Source organism: Oncorhynchus gorbuscha, linkage group LG13 (genome assembly GCF_021184085.1).
Source record: "Oncorhynchus gorbuscha isolate QuinsamMale2020 ecotype Even-year linkage group LG13, OgorEven_v1.0, whole genome shotgun sequence".
NCBI classification, from domain to species: Eukaryota; Metazoa; Chordata; class Actinopteri; order Salmoniformes; family Salmonidae; genus Oncorhynchus; species Oncorhynchus gorbuscha.
Window position 1 is genome coordinate 16799605 of NC_060185.1, and position 22683 is coordinate 16822287.

Genomic DNA, 22683 nt, shown 5'->3' on the forward strand with positions numbered 1-22683 from the left:
GAGAGAGAGAGAGGGAAGGGGGAGAGGAGAGAGAGAGAGAGAGGAGAGAGAGAGAGAGAAGAGAAGGGGGGAGAGAGAGAGAGAGAGAGAGAGAGAGAGAGAGAGAGAGGAAGGGGAGAGAAAGAGAGAGAAGGAGAGAGAGAGAGAGAGAGAGAGAGAGGAAGGAGAGAAAGAGAGAGAAGGAGAGAGAGAGAGAGAGAGAAGGGGAGAGAGAGAGAGAGAGAGAGAGAGAGAGAGAGAGAAGGGAGAGAGAGAGAGAGAGAAGGGGAGAGGGAGAGAGAGGGAGAGAGAGAGAGAGAAGGGGAGAGAGAGAGAGAGAGAGAGAGAGAGAAGGGGAGAGAAAGAGAGAGAAGGGGAGAGAGAGAGAGAGAGAGAGAGAGAGAGAGAGGAAGGGGAGAGAAAGAGAGAGAAGGGGAGAGAGAGAGAGAGAGGGGAGAGAGAGAGAGAGAGAGAAGGGGAGAGAGAGAGAAGAGAGAGAGAGAGAGGAGAGAGAGAGAGAGAGAGAGAGAGAGAGAGAAGGGGAGAGAGAGAGAGAGAGAAGGGGAGAGAGAGAGAGAGAGAGAAGGGGAGAGAGAGAGAGAGAGAGAGAGAGAGAGAGAGAGAGAGAGAGAGAGAGAGAGAGAGAGAGAGAGAGAGGAAGGGGAGAGAGAGGGAAGGAGAGAGAGAGAGAGAGAGAAGGAGAGAGAGAGAGAGAGAGAGAGAGAGAAGAGAGAGAGAGAGAGAGAAGGGGAGAGAAAGAGAGAGAGAGAGAAGGGAGAGAGAGAGAGAGAGAGAGAGAGAGAGAGAAGGGGAGAGAGAGAGAGAGAGAGGGAGGGAGAGAGAGAGAGAGAGAGAGAGAGAGAGAGAGAGGGGAGAGAGAGAGAGAAGGGGAGAGAGAGAGAGAGAAGGGGGGAGAGACGAGAATCTTATAGTCAGATGGTCACTGCATCAGTTAAAGCATGTAGGTGTGTTCAAGTTAGTTTATTCATCACATACACATGATATACAGTACATGGAGTACGCAGTGCAACAAACAACTACACTCTTAGAAAAAAGGGTAACCCTCTGAAGAACCTTTTTGGTTCCAGGTAGAACTATTTTGGGTTCCACGTAGAACCATCAGTGTAAAGGGGGTTATAGAATAGAATAAATAAATGGGTAAAGAAAGAGTAATATAGAAAAAAAAACAATGAGATAAAAATAGAATAGCGATTTAGCACATCCATTTTGAGAAAACAAGTAATTAAAGAAGAAATACACACTAAATATCAAAATCTAGAGGGAGCCTGCTAGATGTGGTGTAAGGCTCGTCGTTAAATGAAGACCAAGGTGCAGCGTGGTCGGCGTACATTTTCTTTTAATTTTAAATGTTCCACCAAAAACAATAAACAACTCAACGAACATAAAGCTAGGAGTGCAACATATGCAACACAAAAAGACAAGATCCCACAACAGAAAGTGGGAAAAAGGGCTGCCTAAGTATGATCCCCAATCAGAGACAACGATAGACAGATGCCTCTGATTGGGAACCATACTCGGCTAACAAAGAAATATAAACATAGATTTCCCACCCTAGTCACACCCTGACCTACCACATAGAGAATTTAAAGGATCTCTAAGGTCAGGCGTGACATGTGCGACCTATCCAGTCCGCCATGTGTGTGTTTGTGTGTGTAGGCTCCCTCTAGACTTTGCTATTTAGTGTGTATTTCTGCTTTAAATTCTTTGTTTGCTTTTAATGGTCTTCTAATCCCTCTCTCATTTGGCTGGCGATTTAATCCTGGCCTTGTTTATGACCAAGCCCCTAAAGACTCCCCCTGAGTCTGTATCCGCCCATCCATCCATCTATTCACACAAAAACACTTAGCCTCTACACATTGAAAAGAGAGAGCACACAGAGAGTGCTGAGTGAAACACAGAGTGAGATACAGGTAGAGAGAAAGAGAGAGAGAGGGAGAGCAAGCAGAACGTGTCAGATCGGTGGAAGCCGTGCAGTGTGAGGGCGACAGACAGAGAGCGAGCGAAGAGCATGGGAACAAAGACTAGGGATTCCGTCGTTGCTAGGATGAAAACCATGATGCTCCGATCAGTGCGTGAAGAGTGGGGTTTCTCCAAGACATGCACCGTGGCCTAGTTCAGGTAGGCCTATTCAAATAGCTTTTCCCATTTCACTTTTGGATGAGTCTAACATTCAGGAAAAACAACAGAGCAGTCAATTGTATTTATGTTTCTGTAAAAAGCATTGGGTTAAAAATGCAAAGTAATACATTTTCAATATCAAATTTAGGCTTTTACATTGATAGGATACTGTTGAGTTGTATTATTCTGTTCCTAAACGAACGATGAACATGTTAGATGAGTGTGTTTTCACGGTGAGAGGCGGGCTGGCGGCTGTTTACTCGTGTGCATCATTGGCAATTGTGTCAAAGCCCGGTTGATCTCATCTGATTCCCGATATATTTGTGGCATCCTGGAATTAGTGTTTATAACACAAAACTGTCCTCTCGCGGACTGCATTCTATTAGTTGGAAGTATAATATGACATCAGGAACATTTTAGCACCAAAGCATATTTTGACTGCCTGCAACAAAGCTTCTAGCTTAGTGATAGGCTATATTAATATTAGAGAGTATAATAGCCTAACTCTGTGTATTGTTCCCGCCTGCTGATGACAGTACTAATGATTTAGACTGCTGTTTGTGTTACTGAGACCAGCCTAATGTCTGTGTCTGTGTCTGTGTGTGTGTGAGAGAGAGAGAGAGAGAGAGAGAGAGAGAGAGAGAGAGAGAGAGAGAGAGAGAGAGAGAGAGAGAGAGAGAGAGAGAGAGAGAGAGAGAGAGAGAGAGAGAGAGATATGAGTGACAGTGTCATTGATCAATAAACACACCCAGATGCTCATTCCATCAATATGTCTCAGGATGGCCACGGGGTGGTAGACTTGACATTCTCCTTTTGAGAGGACACACACACACACACTGTTAGTCACTGTGTGTGTGTTGTGTGATCTGGTGATCAGTGTGTTTGGTGATCTAGCCTAGTGTCACTGGTTCAATGCTGGGATTCATTCACAAACACTAGAATAGAGAAAGTCAAAGGCACCAAACCAGACTTTTACTGGAGGGAAAGACGCGCGCTGAGCGGGGCTTCGAATGACACGAGGCAGTCACCTTGCGGTCTGAAAGCGGCAGGCGCAGCAGGAAATTCCCCAAACAAAAAACACAAGCTCACCAACCGCAGTTCTCCCTGAGTGTAGTTGTGTCAGTCAGACAAACACATATGACAGTCACTCCTCAGCACAGTGTGAGGATATAGAGAGCGGTCAGATAACGCTGCCCCGTCGCGAGACAGACTGGCTGAGAGGAGATAGAGAGAGGGGGATTGAGAGACCAGCGCAGAGAACAGAAGAGGGGGTTTGGCGCGCGATGCGTGAGCAGACATAGCACCAGCAGAGTTTGTGCGTGACATGAAGACGAGATGAGCTCGAGCTGTGGCCTTGGTCGCGAGCAGCCGGTGCTGGTTCTGTCGTTATCCCGTCGAAATTAACAAGGTCGAAGGCTACATGTGATGACACGAGCCCCCCGACGGTGGCAGGGTCAGATTGACACGGTAAGGCGCTCTGTGTATATATTTGGATTTAACGTAACTGCGCGTTCAGCCTGTGGATGCAACAGTGAGACACAGCAGATAGCCTACACTATGTTGACTTCATATGGAATGGAGAGACATGATTTTGGTTGACGTCAGACAAGGCGAATACTAATTTCAGATTATGTCTCTGTCATGTTTTTGCATTAATTGCCCGTTAAAAGCTCCTGCCAACGTGCACGTTACTGGGGTTGGTTATTGGTACGGTACCCCCTCCCCCAAATGCTATAGACTTTCTGTTCTCTCTCTGACATTATTCCGTGTAGCAGACAGCCTTCTTGCACTCCTGTCTTTAAGTCTGTCTGAACGGTGAGGATTTAGTTTAACATTGTCAAGAGAAAGATACAAGTTACAGAACTCTCTTCTCTGCAATGGTTGAGTGGGTAAACGGTGGCGCGCGCGACGACTGTTATGGTTCAATTTCAGCACCGCGGACAGCTCCGAAGGGCAAGCGCATGCAGCTACCACATCCGTCCGGTTTACACAGGCTATGAGACAGACATACAGACCATCGCCACGTCTTGCTATTTTACATTGTTAACCATGGAGCCAGGAGCGGAATGGGACAAGAAATGCCCTGCCTTTTCTAACACACCGACCCATTTGTTTCCACAATGCCACCATTATTAGCCAGATAATAAAACATTTGAAGAAAAAAAGTTACAGGCCCACTGGGCTAAAAATGGGCCAGTCTGCCCCTGCTTGGCGCACATTCCCATTGGCAGACTTCGCAGGGGAATTCATATAGGCTACACAGGCACAGAGATCCTATAAGTCATTTTATGGGCACAGGCTCATCATGTGAAAATCATGCTATCATCTCCCGCTCTATTTACTCAACCAAACAATGACAACATCTACGAGCAATTTCAATCTCCCAGACGGTTGATTGTCCGTCCGGTGTATTAACGGGGTTTATTTAAAGCGTTAACCGTGGTGTGTTGAATGTGGCAGCCTAGCCTGTCAATTTCTACTGGTGTGAGAGAAGCGCAGTGTCCTCTGTAGACTACGGGCTGATAAACATGCACGCCTAATTGATAAGATATATGTTTCTGTGAATGGGATATAGGGGGCATTCATTCGGTTCCGTAATAAAGTACATACAGAGCGACAGGTATACAATACCGTCCGCAGAGAGCATGCGAGAAAAGAGAGAGTGAGTGAGATAGATGGAGTGCAAACAGTACAGACATTTACCAAAAAGCAATTAGTAGCCAAAAATACAATCTCGCCCTGACAACTTTTTAGCCTTAACATTTTCCTACAGCAATGAAGGTGTAAATTTGGCCGTTTGGAACATAAACTTTATATTTGACAAATTAGCATCCTCCTAATCTAAAGAAGCATACGTAAGAGCAAACCAGAAATAACAGATCATGAAAAATGGTTTGATAATGATCGCAAAAATCTAAGAAAGTCATTGAGAAATATATCTAATCAAAAACACAGAGAACCAGCCAACAAAAATATACGCCTTCAATATGGGGAAACACTGAAGCAATACAAACACACTCTAAGAACAAACATACACCTTCAATATGGAGAAACACTGAAGCAATGCAAACACACCCTAAGAACAGAGGAACATTAGAAATCAGATGGATGGAACTGAGGAATCCATAGAATCAAACCACTTCTGGGAGAATTGAAATAAATTAAACAAACCTCATCATGAGGAATTGGCTCTCCAAAATGGGGATATGTGGAGAAATCACTTTGCAAACCTCTACAGCAATATAACAAAGAGCCCAGAACAAAAAGATATACAAGACAAATGACAAATCCTTGAATCAGCAGTCAAAGACTATCAGAATCCTGTGGATACCCCAATTACAGAAGAAGACTATCAGAATCCTGTGGATACCCCAATTACAGGAGAAGACTATCAGAATCCTGTGGATACCCCAATTACAGAAGAAGACTATCAGAATCCTGTGGATACCCCAATTACAGAAGAAGACTATCAGAATCCTGTGGATACCCCAATTACAGAAGAAGACTATCAGAATCCTGTGGATACCCCAAATACAGAAGAAGACTATCAGAATCCTGTGGATACCCCAAATACAGAAGAAGACTATCAGAATCCTGTGGATACCCCAATTACAGGAGAAGACTATCAGAATCCTGTGGATACCCCAATTACAGAAGAAGACTATCAGAATCCTGTGGATACCCCAATTACAGAAGAAGACTATCAGAATCCTGTGGATACCCCAATTACAGAAGAAGACTATCAGAATCCTGTGGATACCCCAATTACAGAAGAAGACTATCAGAATCCTGTGGATACCACAATTACAGAAGAAGACTATCAGAATCCTGTGGATACCCCAATTACAGAAGAAGACTATCAGAATCCTGTGGATACCCCAATTACAGAAGAAGACTATCAGAATACAGAAGAAGACTATGTGGATACCCCAATTAAAGAAGAAGACTATCAGAATCCTGTGGATTCCCCAAATACAGAAGAAGACTATCAGAATCCTGTGGATACCCCAGAATCCTGTGGATTTACAGAAGAAGACTATCAGAATCCTGTGGATACCCCAATTAAAGAAGAAGACTATCAGAATCCTGTGGATACCCCAATTAAAGAAGAAGACTATCAGAATCCTGTGGATACCCCAATTAAAGAAGAAGACTATCAGAATCCTGTGGATACCCCAATTAAAGAAGAAGACTATCAGAATCCTGTGGATACCCCAATTACAGAAGAAGACTATCAGAATCCTGTGGATACCCCAATTACAGAAGAAGAATTATTAGAAAAACTATGCACTCTCCAACCCAAAAAGGCCTGTGGTGCTGACGGTATTTTAAATGAAATGATCAAATATACAGACCACAAATTCAAATTGGCTATACTCAAACTCTTCAACATTATCCTTACTGCAGGTATTTTCGCCGATATTTGGAACCAGGGATTGATCACACCAATCTATAAAAATTTAATCAATGTACACTAAAAACAAATGTGTGGCTAAAATTGGCAACAAGCAAACAGACTTCCTCTCTCAGGGACGGGGAGTGAAACAGGGCCAACACTATTCCAACACTATTTATCATCTACATAAATGAATTGGCAAAATCATTAGAATAATCTGCAGCACCAGGTCTCACCCTACACAACACTGAAATCAAGTGTCTGCTGTAGACAGATGACCTGGTGCTACTGTCTCCCACTAAAGAGGGTCTGCTGTAGACAGATGACCTGGTGCTACTGTCTCCCACTAAAGAGGGTCTGCTGTAGACAGATGACCTGGTGCTACTGTCTCCCACTAAAGAGGGTCTGCTGTAGACAGATGACCTGGTGCTACTGTCTCCCACTAAAGAGGGTCTGCTGTAGACAGATGACCTGATGCTACTGTCTCCCACTAAAGAGGGTCTGCTGTAGACAGATGACCTGGTGCTACTGTCTCCCACTAAAGAGGGTCTGCTGTAGACAGATGACCTGGTGCTACTGTCTCCCACTAAAGAGGGTCTGCTGTAGACAGATGACCTGATGCTACTGTCTCCCACTAAAGATGGTCTGCTGTAGACAGATGACCTGATGCTGCTGTCTCCCACTAAAGAGGGTCTGCTGTAGACAGATGACCTGGTGCTACTGTCTCCCACTAAAGAGGGTCTGCTGTAGACAGATGACCTGGTGCTACTGTCTCCCACTAAAGAGGGTCTGCTGTAGACAGATGACCTGGTGCTACTGTCTCCCACTAAAGAGGGTCTGCTGTAGACAGATGACCTGGTGCTGCTGTCTCCCACTAAAGAGGGGTTACAGCAGCACCTAGATCGTCTGCACAGGTTCTGTCAGACCTGGGCTCTGACCGTTTACCTAAAAAAAATACAAAAATAATGATATTCCAAAAAAGGATGACACATATAAATTCTATTTGGACACAGTTCTATTAGAACACACCAAAAACTAGACATATCGAGGACTAAATATCAGCAACACAGGTAGCTTTCACATGGTTGTGAAAGAGCTGAGAGACAAAGCAAGAAGAGCATTCTATGACATTAAAGGAACATCAAAATCGAAATTCCAATTAGAATGTGGCTCAAAATGTTTCAATCAGTTAAAGAACCAATTGCTCTATATGACAGTGAAGTATGGGGTCCACTCTCTAATAGTGAATTTACCAAATGGGACAAACATCCAATTGAAATACTGCATGCAGAGTTTTGCAAGACTGTATTGCAAGTGCAAAGAAAAACTCCAAATAACGCATGTAGAGCAGAATTGGGCAAATACTCCCTCCTCATTCGAATAGAAAAAAGAGCCATCAAATTTGACAATCATCTAAAAACAAGTGACCCCAAAACATTCCATCACGCAGCTCTACAATGTCAAGAGATGAAACAAGAGAAGAGTCCCCTCAGCCAGTCCCCTTCACCAACCCAAACCAACCACATAGAGCCTCAGGACAGCACTCTGGCCCAACCAAATCATCACAAAAAATATATATACATATATATATATATCACCTATTGGAAAGAAACAACAAAAATATATATATATATATATATACACATATCACCTATTGGAAAGAAACAACAAAAAATCAAAGTACTCTTCAATGCTATTTGTCTCTAAACAGGCAGTACATGGTGGCAGACTATCTGACCACTATGACTGATAGAAAACTGAGGAAAACATTGACTAGGTACAGACTCAGTATATACAGTCTGGCTATAGAGACCGGTCATCACAGACAGGGAGGACAGGCTGTGCTCACTCTGCTCCAGGGGAGAGGTAGAGACTGAGCTCCATTTCCTATTACACTGTGACAAATACTCAGACCTAAGAGAATATTTCTTTCCCAAAATTATAATTCCATACAAAGAATTTGAAACTATAAAAGATGAAGAAAAAAATCTAATATTTATTAGGTGAAAAGCCAAAATGTGCAGTTTTGGCAGCCAAATATGTGTCCTCCTGCCACAACCTGAGGGACAGCCAGTAAAAAGTGCAAAGTAATGTCAATAATATTTACCATCTTGTTTTGTTTTGTCTTTCATACCATGTCATGTGTCTTCTCAGTCACGTTGACACTGGTCTACTGCCATTGCTTTAATGTTCTCATGAATATTGTTGTTGTAGTTGTTGTTAATGGTAATCCCATGTCCACTACTACTATTATTATTGCTGTTGGTACCACCATTTATTTATATATAAATATTGTATATATAAATTTATATTTTTATTTTTCGATATGTATACTTTGACAATGTGTAAGTAATAATGAACTTGCCATGTCAATAAAGTCAATGGAATTTAATTGAGAGGGGGGGGAAAGAAAGAGAGAGAGGGGGAGAGACAAAAAGAGAGAGAAGGAGAGATAGAGAGAGGAAAGAGAGAGAGGGGGGGAGAGAGAGAGAGAGAGAGAGAGAGAGAGAGAGAGAGGGGGAGAGAGAGAGGGAGAGAGAGAGAGAGGAGATGAGAGGAGAGAGGGGAGAGAGAGAGAGAGAGGGAGAGAGAGAGGGGGAGAGAGAGGGAGAGAGAGAGAGGAGATGAGAGAAGAGAGAGAGAGAGGGGGAGAGAGAGAGGGGGAGAGACAAAAAGAGAGAAGGAGAGATAGAGAGAGGAAAGAGAGAGAGGGGAGAGAGAGAGAGAGAGAGGGGGAGAGAGAGAGAGGGAGAGAGAGGATATGAGAGGAGAGAGGGAGAGAGCGAGAGAGAGAGAGAGAGAGGGAGAGAGAGGGGGAGAGAGAGGAAGAGAGAGAGAGGAGATGAGAGAGAGAGAGGGGGAGAGAGAGGGAGAGAGAGGAGATGAGAGGAGAGAGAAAGGAGAGAGAGGGAAAGAGAGAGGGGAGATGAGAGAAGAGAGAAAGGAGAGAGAGGGAGAGAGAGAGAGACGGTGGTGGAGGAGTCTGTACCACAATAAATCAGTCTCGTAGGCTGCAGGATGAATAGCTCTGAGGAAGAGGTCGGTGCAGCAGAATGGACCCAGCGCGAGCAGCTCTCCGGTTTACGGCGCTGTAATGATGCTGTCATATTAATGACATCCCTTGACCCAATCGTTTCCTGCCTACTGCTCGAGCTGTTGGGCCACTCTGCCAACATTCCGACGACCTTAATCAAGTCTTTTTTAAATAAACATCAAAAACTTCAAGCGTTTACGCTGGACCCATCACCTAAAAAACTAATCTGTGTACCGTGCTTCCCGCCCCTTGAAATATGTTTTACCTGTGGTTGACATGTGGTTATGCGTAGTTGAGGTGAGCTTGAATATATACTGAACAAAAATATAAATGCAACAATTTCAACTATGTTACTGAGTTAGAGTTCATATAAGGAAATTCTTTAGGCCCTAATCTATGGATTTCACATTACTGAGCAGGGGCGCAGCCATGGGTGGGCCTGGGAGGGCATGGGACCACCCACTGGGGAGCCAGGCCCACCCACTGGGGAGCCAGGACCACCCACTGGGGAGCCAGAACCACCCACTGGGGAGCCAGGCCCATCCACTGGGGAGCCAGGACCACCCACTGGGGAGCCAGGCCCACCCACTGGGGAGCCAGGCCCATCCACTGGGGATCCAGGCCCATCCACTGGGGAGCCAGGCCTGTCCACTGGGGAGCCAGGCCCACCCACTGGGGAGCCAGGCCCATCGACTGGGGAGCCAGGACCACCCACTGGGGAACCAGGACCATCCACTGGGGAGCCAGGCCCATCCACTGGGGAGCCAGGCCCATCCATTGGGGAGCCAGGCCCATCCACTGGGGAGCCAGGCCCACCCACTGGGGAGCCAGGCCCATCCACTGGGGAGCCAGGACCACCCACTGGGGAGCCAGGACCATCCACTGGGGAGCCAGGACCATCCACTGGGGAGCCAGGACCACCCACTGGGGAACCATGACCATCCACTGGGGAGCCAGGCCCATCCACTGGGGAGCCAGGCCCACCCACTGGGGAGCCAGGCCCATCCACTGGGGAGCCAGGACCATCCACTGGGGAGCCAGGCCCATCCACTGGGGAGCCAGGCCCATCCACTGGGGAGCCAGGACCATCCACTGGGGAACCAGGACCATCCACTGGGGAGCCAGGACCACCCACTGGGGAGCCAGGCCCATCCACTGGGGAGCCAGGACCACCCACTGGGGAGCCAGGCCCATCCACTGGGGAGCCAGGCCCATCCACTGGGGAGCCAGGACCATCCACTGGGGAGCCAGGACCACCCACTGGGGAGCCAGGCCCATCCACTGGGGAGCCAGGACCATCCACTGGGGAACCAGGACAGTCAATCAGAATGAGTTTTTCCCCACAAAAGGGCATTATTACAAACAGAAATACTCCTCAATTTCATAATCTAAAACGACATTGGAGAGAAATAAGCTTTTTGTGCGTCTGAAAAATTTCTGAGACTTTTATTTCCGCTCATGAAACATGGGACCAACACTTTACATGTTGCATTTATATTTTTGTTCAGTATATTTGCTTAAAATACAAACAAGTTTTAGCTATAGTTTATGACATTAGGTAGAGGGACTGTGTTGTTCGTCATGAGCGTTTTGTGAATTGGACCTTTGAAAAACTACACAAGGCCTCAATCATGCAACTTATAGTGATATTCTGACGAGGCAATGTTGTGAAACTGGTAGGATTCATGTGAGAGTATGAGGCTGTTTGGATAGGTTTTCACTGGGTATGATTCCTGTGAGAGTATGAGGCTGTTTGGATAGGTTTTCACTGGGTATGATTCCTGTGAGAGTATGAGGCTGTTTGGATAGGTTTTCACTGGGTATGATTCCTGTGAGAGTATGAGGCTGTTTGGATAGGTTTTCACTGGGTATGATTCCTGTGCTCTGAGGCTGTTTGGATAGGTTTTCACTGGGTATGATTCCTGTGAGAGTATGAGGCTGTTTGGATAGGTTTTCACTGGGTATGATTCCTGTGAGAGTATGAGGCTGTTTGGATAGGTTTTCACTGGGTATGATTCCTGTGAGAGTATGAGGCTGTTTGGATAGGTTTTCACTGGGTATGATACCTGTGAGAGTATGAGGCTGTTTGGATAGGTTTTCACTGGGTATGATTCCTGTGAGAGTATGAGGCTGTTTGGATAGGTCTTCACTGGGTATGATTCCTGTGAGAGTATGAGGCTGTTTGGATAGGTTTTCACTGGGTATGATTCCTGTGCTCTGAGGCTGTTTGGATAGGTTTTCACTGGGTATGATTCCTGTGCTCTGAGGCTGTTTGGATAGGTTTTCACTGGGTATGATTCCTGTGAGAGTATGAGGCTGTTTGGATAGGTTTTCACTGGGTATGATTCCTGTGAGAGTATGAGGCTGTTTGGATAGGTTTTCACTGGGTATGATTCCTGTGAGAGTATGAGGCTGTTTGGATAGGTTTTCACTGGGTATGATTCCTGTGAGAGTATGAGGCTGTTTGGATAGGTTTTCACTGGGTATGATTCCTGTGAGAGTATGAGGCTGTTTGGATAGGTTTTCACTGGGTATGATTCCTGTGAGAGTATGAGGCTGTTTGGATAGGTTTTCACTGGGTATGATTCCTGTGAGAGTATGAGGCTGTTTGGATAGGTTTTCACTGGGTATGATTCCTGTGCTCTGAGACTGTTTGGATAGGTTTTCACTGGGTATGATTCCTGTGCTCTGAGGCTGTTTGGATAGGTTTTCACTGGGTATGATTCCTGTGAGAGTATGATGCTGTTTGGATAGGTTTTTACTGGGTATGATTCCTGTGAGAGTATGAGGCTGTTTGGATAGGTTTTCACTGGGTAGGATTCCTGTGAGAGTATGAGGCTGTTTGGATAGGTTTTCACTGGGTATGATTCCTGTGCTCTGAGGCTGTTTGGATAGGTTTTCACTGGGTATGATTCCTGTGAGAGTATGAGGCTGTTTGGATAGGTTTTCACTGGGTATGATTCCTGTGCTCTGAGACTGTTTGGATAGGTTTTCACTGGGTATGATTCCTGTGCTCTGAGGCTGTTTGGATAGGTTTTCACTGGGTAGGATTCCTGTGAGAGTATGAGGCTGTTTGGATAGGTTTTTACTGGGTATGATTCCTGTGAGAGTATGAGGCTGTTTGGATAGGTTTTCACTGGGTATGATTCCTGTGAGAGTATGAGGCTGTTTGGATAGGTTTTCACTGGGTATGATTCCTGTGCTCTGAGGCTGTTTGGATAGGTTTTCACTGGGTATGATTCCTGTGAGAGTATGAGGCTGTTTGGATAGGTTTTCACTGGGTATGATTCCTGTGAGAGTATGAGGCTGTTTGGATAGGTTTTCACTGGGTATGATTCCTGTGAGAGTATGAGGCTGTTTGGATAGGTTTTCACTGGGTATGATACCTGTGAGAGTATGAGGCTGTTTGGATAGGTTTTCACTGGGTATGATTCCTGTGAGAGTATGAGGCTGTTTGGATAGGTCTTCACTGGGTATGATTCCTGTGAGAGTATGAGGCTGTTTGGATAGGTTTTCACTGGGTATGATTCCTGTGCTCTGAGGCTGTTTGGATAGGTTTTCACTGGGTATGATTCCTGTGCTCTGAGGCTGTTTGGATAGGTTTTCACTGGGTATGATTCCTGTGAGAGTATGAGGCTGTTTGGATAGGTTTTCACTGGGTATGATTCCTGTGAGAGTATGAGGCTGTTTGGATAGGTTTTCACTGGGTATGATTCCTGTGAGAGTATGAGGCTGTTTGGATAGGTTTTCACTGGGTATGATTCCTGTGAGAGTATGAGGCTGTTTGGATAGGTTTTCACTGGGTATGATTCCTGTGAGAGTATGAGGCTGTTTGGATAGGTTTTCACTGGGTATGATTCCTGTGAGAGTATGAGGCTGTTTGGATAGGTTTTCACTGGGTATGATTCCTGTGAGAGTATGAGGCTGTTTGGATAGGTTTTCACTGGGTATGATTCCTGTGCTCTGAGACTGTTTGGATAGGTTTTCACTGGGTATGATTCCTGTGCTCTGAGGCTGTTTGGATAGGTTTTCACTGGGTATGATTCCTGTGAGAGTATGATGCTGTTTGGATAGGTTTTTACTGGGTATGATTCCTGTGAGAGTATGAGGCTGTTTGGATAGGTTTTCACTGGGTAGGATTCCTGTGAGAGTATGAGGCTGTTTGGATAGGTTTTCACTGGGTATGATTCCTGTGCTCTGAGGCTGTTTGGATAGGTTTTCACTGGGTATGATTCCTGTGAGAGTATGAGGCTGTTTGGATAGGTTTTCACTGGGTATGATTCCTGTGCTCTGAGACTGTTTGGATAGGTTTTCACTGGGTATGATTCCTGTGCTCTGAGGCTGTTTGGATAGGTTTTCACTGGGTAGGATTCCTGTGAGAGTATGAGGCTGTTTGGATAGGTTTTTACTGGGTATGATACCTGTGCTCTGAGGCTGTTTGGATAGGTTTTCACTGGGTATGATTCCTGTGAGAGTATGAGGCTGTTTGGATAGGTTTTCACTGGGTATGATTCCTGTGAGAGTATGAGGCTGTTTGGATAGGTCTTCACTGGGTATGATTCCTGTGAGAGTATGAGGCTGTTTGGATAGGTTTTCACTGGGTATGATTCCTGTGAGAGTATGAGGCTGTTTGGATAGGTCTTCACTGGGTATGATTCCTGTGAGAGTGTGAGGCTGTTTGGATAGGTTTTCACTGGGTATGATTCCTGTGAGAGTATGAGGCTGTTTGGATAGATCTTCACTGGGTATGATTCCTGTGAGAGTATGAGGCTGTTTGGATAGGTTTTCACTGGGTATGATTCCTGTGAGAGTATGAGGCTGTTTGGATAGGTCTTCACTGGGTATGATTCCTGTGAGAGTATGAGGCTGTTTGGATAGGTCTTCACTGGGTATGATTCCTGTGCTCTGAGACTTGGTCTGGTGTTGTATGTTATTGTTCTCACTCCTCTCTGACAGCCTTCCCTGCTCCCTGATGTGTCACAGTTAGATAACAGATTGATGTGAAAACAGCCAAGTAAGCCAATATAAAGGATTGATTTCCCCCTGCCACATTCAGACCCTAACCCCCCACTACCTCTGTTTACAGGTAACGACCCGCCCCTTTACCTGTCTGTTACCTGTTACCATGGAGACCACTGTTTCACCATAGAGGAGGATATTCCTCAACCAACCAGAGTGGAGTTCGCTTTCGACCAGAAGGATTCAAAAGTATTTCCCAGGATACACTGCTTCTCACTGGCACTCATTATTGTTAACGTGGCAATGGCCTTTCCTTGACCTCTGCAGCAGGAGGAGGAAGAGTTTCTTTGTGTGGTTTGTTGGGCTTGCCACCACTCCTCAATATGGAGAGGAACTTTACTCTTATGAAGCGTAATAGTTCTTGATCAAACTGGACATCATCAAGACATATTCTTAGTTAACAAACTGACCGATGAGATGATCTGCATCATCCTGGCCCTGCCCATGTGGGCGTGGCGTGGGACTGTTGGCGATTCCCAGGCTAACGAGCGGCGCGTCGTGGCACACATCCCTGGTGACATCATCATAGGAGCCCTGTTCTCTGTCCATCACCAGCCGACAGCGGACAAGGTACAACCCTCTGAGACTAAGACATCCTGCATGTACACATGACTGACAGATGGTGTGAGTGTGATGGACAGTGGGGTCTGAAATTATTGGCACCCCGATAAAGATTAGCCAAAATGACTTTAAACAATAAATCATTTAAATACTGAGCTATATTTTTTGCTAAAAAAAAATGGTTCCAATCCAAGTGCCAATGTTGTTTAGAAAACAGAAGGTGTTTACATTAGTTGGAGAAGATTCAAATGTAGCTGTTTGGCTCTGCACACCAGTGGGAATGTATGAGCAGAACAGACTGTAAAATATGATGCTAGATCTTTAGTATTATGGGTCTGTTTATTTTCCACTGGTCCTGAGGTCCTTAAGGTCAACATCACTATGAACTTTACCCACTAGCAGTACATTTTAGCCAAAAACCTGGTTGCCTCTGCAAGTGAATCTTCCAGCAAGAGTATCCTAAACACACATCAAAATCCACAATGGAAACCATGTATCAGCCACAAAATCAACATTTTACAATGGTCATCTTAGCTTCCAGACTTGAAACCCATTGAAAACCTGTGGTTTGAATTGAAGAGGGCAGTCCAGGTGTCTTTGAATTGAAGAGGACAGTCCATATGCACGGATAAAGGATATCAGGGATCTGAAAGGGTTCTGACTGGAGGACTGGTCTAAGATCTCTCCCAATGTGTTCTCCAACTCAGAAAACAGTGTTGTTATCCTCGCATAGTGAAGGAAGGTTTTAAAGGTATTTAAAACAGGGGTGTCAATAATTTTGACCCCTACCTTTTTGAGAAGAAAACTATTACTTGTTAAACATAATATATTTCTCTGAGCAATTGTATTAGTACAAAATAACACAATTTCAGTCATTTTTGCTATTCTTTGTCAAGGGGTGTCAATAATTTCACACTGTGTGACGGTGTATGTTATCCACCCAAGGTGTAAGATATCAAATCAAATTAAATAGCGTAAGCAGTACACTATCCAGTGTGTGTGTGTGTGTAGTGATGCTGTATATGTGTGTGTAGTGATGCTGTATATGTGTGTGTAGTGATGCTGTATATGTGTGTGTAGTGATGCTGTATATGTGTGTGTAGTGATGCTGTATATGTGTGTAGTGATGCTGTATATGTGTGTGTAGTGATGCTGTATATGTGTGTGTAGTGATGCTGTATATGTGTGTGTAGTGATGCTGTATATGTGTGTGTAGTGATGCTGTATATGTATGTGTAGTGATGCTGTATATGTGTGTGTAGTGATGCTGTATATGTGTGTGTAGTGATGCTGTATATGTGTGTGTAGTGATGCTGTATATGTGTGTGTAGTGATGCTGTATATGTGTGTGTAGTGATGCTGTATATGTGTGTAGTGATGCTGTATATGTGTGTGTAGTGATGCTGTATATGTGTGTGTAGTGATGCTGTATATGTGTGTGTAGTGATGCTGTATATGTGTGTGTAGTGATGCTGTATATGTGTGTGTAGTGATGCTGTATATGTGTGTGTAGTGATGCTGTATATGTGTGTGTAGTGATGCTGTATATGTGTGTGTAGTGATGCTGTATATGTGTGTAGTGATGCTGTATATGTGTGTGTAGTGATGCTGTATATGTGTGTGGTGATGCTGTATATGTGTGTGTAGTGATGCTGTATATGTGTGTGTAGTGATGCTGTATATGTGTGTGTAGTGATGCTGTATATGTGTGTGTAGTGATGCTGTATATGTGTGTGTAGTGATGCTGTATATGTGTGTGTAGTGATGCTGTATATGTGTGTGTAGTGATGCTGTATATGTGTGTGTAGTGATGCTGTATATGTGTGTGTATTGATGCTGTATATGTGTGTGTGGTGACGCTGTATATGTGTGTGTTCCTCCCCCAGGTACACGAACGTAAATGCGGCTCGGTGCGCGAGCAGTACGGTATCCAGCGTGTTGAGGCCATGCTGCACACTCTAGACCGTATCAACGCTGACCCCCGTATCCTCCCCAACATCAGCCTGGGCTGTGAGATAAGAGACTCCTGCTGGCACTCTGCTGTGGCCCTGGAACAGAGCATTGAGTTCATACGAGACTCCCTGGTGTCCTCCGACGAGGCCGAGGTGGGGGGAGGCAGTGTGTGGGGGGGCGGCGGGGGAGGAGCCGACGGGAGGGGAGGGCCGAGGTGTGCGGACCATGCTGCAACCCCCATGCGGGGGAAGAAGCCCATCGTTGGGCTGATAGGACCAGGCTCCAGCTCTGTGGCCATCCAGGTCCAGAACCTCCTACAGCTCTTCAACATACCCCAGATCGCCTACTCTGCTACCAGCATGGACCTCAGTGACAAGGTAGGCACACAATTATTTTATTGTCTGTTTGACTCTATTCTATTTTCTCTGATCTACTTCATTCTAAATCTATTTTAATAGTACTTTATGAGTATCCTACTGTGTTTCTCCTCAACAGAATCTGTATAAGTACTTTATAAGTACTGTTTCTCTTCAACAGAATCTGTATAAGTACTTTATAAGTACTGTTTCTCACCAACATAGTCTGTATAAGTACTTTATAAATATTGTTTTTCTCCAAAAGTCTGTAAAAGTACTTTATAAGTACTGTTTTCTCCAACAGAGTTTGTATAAGTACTTTATGAGGGTGGTGCCATCAGATGCTCAGCAGGCCAGAGCCATGGTGGACATTGTCAAGAGATACAACTGGAGCTACGTCTCTGCCATCCACACCGAGGGTAAGAATATACAAGCCACCCTACAGTGGAAGGGTAAGAATATACAAGCCACCCTACAGTGGAAGGGTAAGAATATACAAGCCACCCTACAGTGGAAGGGTAAGAATATACAAGCCACCCTACAGTGGAAGGGTAAGAATATACAAGCCACCCTACAGTGGAAGGGTAAGAATATACAAGCCACCCTACAGTGGAAGGGTAAGAATATACAAGCCACCCTACAGTGGAAGGGTAAGAATATACAAGCCACCCTACAGTGGAAGGGTAAGAATATACAAGCCACCCTACAGTGGAAGGGTAAGAATATACAAGCCATCCTACAGTGGAAGGGTAAGAATATACAAGCCACCCTACAGTGGAAGGGTAAGAATATACAAGCCCCCCTACAGTGGCAGGGTTAGAATAAACAAGCCCCCTACAGTGGAAGGGTAAGAATATACAAGCCACCCTACAGTGGAAGGGTAAGAATATACAAGCCCCCTTACAGTAGAAGGGTAAGAATATACAAGCCACCCTACAGTGGAAGGGTAAGAATATACAAGCCACCCTACAGTGGAAGGGTAAGAATATACAAGCCCCCCTACAGTGGAAGGGTAAGAATATACAAGCCACCCTACAGTGGAAGGGTAAGAATATACAAGCCCCCCTACAGTGGCAGGGTTAGAATAAACAAGCCCCCTACAGTAGAAGGGTTAGAATATACAAGCCCCCTACAGTGGCAGGGTTAGAATAAACAAGCCCCCTACAGTGGCAGGGTTAGAATATACAAGCCCCCTACAGTGGCAGGGTTAGAATATACAAGCCCCCCCTACAGTGGCAGGGTTAGAATACACAAGCCCCCCTACAGTGGCAGGGTTAGAATATACAAGCCCCCCTACAGTGGCAGGGTTAGAATATACAAGCCCCCTACAGTGTCAGGGTTAGAATATACAAGCCCCCTACAGTGGCAGGGTTAGAATATACAAGCCCCCCTACAGTGGCAGGGTTAGAATAAACAAGCCCCATACAGTGGCAGGGTTAGAATAAACAAGCCCCCTACAGTGGCAGGGTTAGAATAAACAAGCCCCCTACAGTGGCAGGGTTAGAATAAACAAGCCCCCTACAGTGGCAGGGTTAGAATAAACAAGCCCCCTACAGTGGCAGGGTTAGAATACACAAGCCCCTTACAGTGGCAGGGTTAGAATACACAAGCCCCCTACAGTGGCAGGGTTAGAATACACAAGCCCCCTACAGTGGCAGGGTTAGAATACACAAGCCCCCCTACAGTGGCAGGGTTAGAATATACAAGCCCCCCTACAGTGGCAGGGTTAGAATATACAAGCCCCCTACAGTGGCAGGGTTAGAATATACAAGCCCCCTACAGTGGCAGGGTTAGAATATACAAGCCCCCCTACAGTGGCAGGGTTAGAAATACAAGCCCCCCCTACAGTGGCAGGGTTAGAATACACAAGCCCCCCTACAGTGGCAGGGTTAGAATATACAAGCCCCCCTACAGTGGCAGGGTTAGAATATACAAGCCCCCTACAGTGGCAGGGTTAGAATATACAAGCCCCCTACAGTGGCAGGGTTAGAATATACAAGCCCCCCTACAGTGGCAGGGTTAGAATAAACAAGCCCCCTACAGTGGCAGGGTTAGAATAAACAAGCCCCCTACAGTGGCAGGGTTAGAATAAACAAGCCCCCTACAGTGGCAGGGTTAGAATAAACAAGCCCCCTACAGTGGCAGGGTTAGAATAAACAAGCCCCCTACAGTGGCAGGGTTAGAATACACAAGCCCCCTTACAGTGGCAGGGTTAGAATACACAAGCCCCCTACAGTGGCAGGGTTAGAATACACAAGCCCCCTACAGTGGCAGGGTTAGAATACACAAGCCCCCCTACAGTGGCAGGGTTAGAATATACAAGCCCCCCTACAGTGGCAGGGTTAGAATATACAAGCCCCCCCTACAGTGGCAGGGTTAGAATATACAAGCCCCCCCTACAGTGGCAGGGTTAGAATAAACAAGCCCCCCTACAGTGGCAGGATAACACTCTCTCTGGGCGTTGATGACTGGCTGTAATTAATCTGTGCTTTGGCCACAAAGGGAAGCAGGTCTTTAGCTAAACTGTCAATTAGAGTTACACCTTAACACACACACACACACACACACACACACACACACACACACACACACACACACACACACACACACACACACACACACACACACACACACACACACACACACACACACACACACACACACACACACACACACACAGAGGGTCTGGCACAGGGCTCCTTATCCCCTCCAGCATCGCCTAAGGGCCAAACTTGTATGTGTCTGTCTCTGTGTTGTGAATACGAGGCTTTCTGTCTCTGTGTTGTGAATACGAGGATTTCTGTCTCTGTGTTGTGAATACGAGGCTTTCTGTCTCTGTGTTGTGAATACGAGGCTTTCTGTCTCTGTGTTGTGAATACGAGGCTTTCTGTCTCTGTGGTGTGAATACGAGGCTTTCTGTCTCTGTGTTGTGAATACGAGGCTTTCTGTCTCTGTGTTGTGAATACGAGGATTTTGGAGTGTTTCTGTAAGTGTCACAGTAAGGAAGGAGGAACAGAAACAGTAGTGTTTGTCTCGTCTCATCTCATTTCTCAAAGACGACTGCTCTGCCTCTTCTAGAGAGAGGGAGAAGGAGAGAGAGAGAAAAGGAGAGCGAGAACGAGGAAGGGGACAATGATATGATGAGTGAGAGATAAAGCAGAAAGGAGGATCATGGAAACAGGAAGAGAGAGAACAGGAGACAGTAAAAGAGAGGGAGAAAGAAAGAAAAGTACAGTATAAACACAGAGGAAGAGAGAGGTTAGAGGTTAGAGGGAACATAAACACAGAGGAAGAGAGAGGTTAGAGGTTAGAGGGAACATAAACACAGAGGAAGAGAGAGGTTAGAGGTTAGAGGGAACATAAACACAGAGGAAGAGAGAGGTTAGAGGGAACATAAACACAGAGGAAGAGAGAGATTAGAGGGTAGAGGGAACATAAACACAGAGGAAGAGAGAGGTTAGAGGGTAGAGGGAACATAAACACAGATGAAGAGAGAGATTAGAGGGTAGAGGGAACATAAACACAGAGGAAGAGAGAGGTTAGAGGGTAGAGGGAACATAAACACAGAGGAAGAGAGAGGTTAGAGGTTAGAGGGAACATAAACAGAGAGGAAGAGAGAGGTTAGAGGTTAGAGGGAACATAAACACAGAGGAAGAGAGAGGTTAGAGGGAACATAAACACAGAGGAAGAGAGAGGTTAGAGGTTAGAGGGAACATAAACACAGAGGAAGAGAGAGGTTAGAGGGAACATAAACACAGAGGAAGAGAGAGGTTAGAGGGTAGAGGGAACATAAACACAGAGGAAGAGAGAGGTTAGAGGGAACATAAACACAGAGGAAGAGAGAGGTTAGAGATTAGAGGGAACATAAACACAGAGAAAGAGAGAGGTTAGAGGTTAGAAGGAACATAAACACAGAGAAAGAGAGAGATTAGAGGGTGACGAAAAACAGGAGGGAAACGGAGACGGAGAGGAAGAGAGATTCAAAGAAAGAGAGAGACCGGGTGAGATAGTACAATGGAAAGGGAGACATGTTAAGTGTGGGTTTTTAAATGAGAGTGTGAATATACTGGATGTCTCTGTCAGCATCCTTTATAGATATGGTCGGTGGTAAACTCTGGGCTGAGGAGGAGGAGTCAGAATGATGAGTAAATCACCTGAATGAGAGATGCTTGGTCATATCTCATGCTCTCTGTCTGACCTACAGCGACAGGGGGTGTTTCTGTGTGTTGCAGCGTGTGTTTAGGAAGTATGTGTGTGTGTGTAGCGGTGACAGTGATGAACCTAGGAACTGAGTAAGGGCCTCAGAACTTCCTATTGTTTACTATGTGTGGTAGAGATGTTATTTCTTCTATAGTTCTCTTGGGAGAGACATTTGGATTGATTTAACCTTTATTTTACCAGGTAAGTTGACTGAACACATTCTCATTTACAGCAACGACCTGGGGGATAGTTACAGGGGAGAGGAGGGGAATGAGCCAATTGTCATGTCAGAGTGTCAACTCGAGGTACAGCTCTGTCCCTAGTGTATGGCCGTATATGTGTTGTGTGTGACTGAGTGTATGTGTGTGTGGCTGTGTGTTTGTGTGTGTGGCTGTGTGGTTGTCTACCTCTTATAGGGAGGGATAGGTAGAGTAGCGAGAGAGGGGGGTAGGAGTATGGGGAGGAGGGGACGGATAGGTAGGGGAGAGATGGAGGATGGGGAAGAGGGAAAGGTAGGGGGAGAGATGGAGGATGAGGAGGAGGGATAGGGGAGAGATGGAGGATGAGATGGAGGATGAGGAGGAGGGATAGGGGAGAGATGGAGGATGAGATGGAGGATAGGGAGGAGGGATAGGTAGGGGGAGAGATGGAGGATAGGGAGGAGGGATAGGTAAGGGAGAGATGGAGGATAGGGAGGAGGGATAGGTTGGGGGAGAGATAGAGGATAGGGAGGAGGGATAGGTAGGGGAGAGATGGAGGATAGGGAGGAGGGATAGGTAGGGGAGAGATGGAGGATAGGGAGGAGGGATAGGTAGGGGGAGAGATGGAGGATAGGGAGGAGGGATAGGTAGGGGGAGATGGAGGATAGGGAGGAGGGATAGGTAGGGGGAGAGATGGAGGATAGGGATGAGGGATAGGTAGGGGGAGAGATGGAGGATAGTGAGGAGGGATAGGTAGGGGGAGAGATGGAGTATAGGGAGGAGGGATAGGTAAGGGGGAGATGGAGGATAGGGAGGAGGGATAGGTAGGGGGAGAGATGGAGGATA

The 22683-nt window shown here is 45.7% G+C and overlaps 1 protein-coding gene across 1 annotated transcript in view; it reads left to right on the top strand.

The window, feature by feature from the left end:
• The first annotated feature begins 1927 nt into the window (after positions 1 to 1927).
• Positions 1928 to 22683, top strand: part of LOC123993915 (metabotropic glutamate receptor 5-like) — a 149160-nt gene continuing 128404 nt past the window's right edge. The window contains exons 1-4 of the mRNA XM_046296391.1: positions 1928 to 2118; positions 14635 to 15137; positions 17015 to 17458; positions 17742 to 17856. Coding sequence (XP_046152347.1) covers positions 14985 to 15137; positions 17015 to 17458; positions 17742 to 17856 — 712 coding nt within the window. The 5' untranslated portion in view covers positions 1928 to 2118; positions 14635 to 14984. The remainder of the gene's footprint in view (positions 2119 to 14634; positions 15138 to 17014; positions 17459 to 17741; positions 17857 to 22683) is intronic.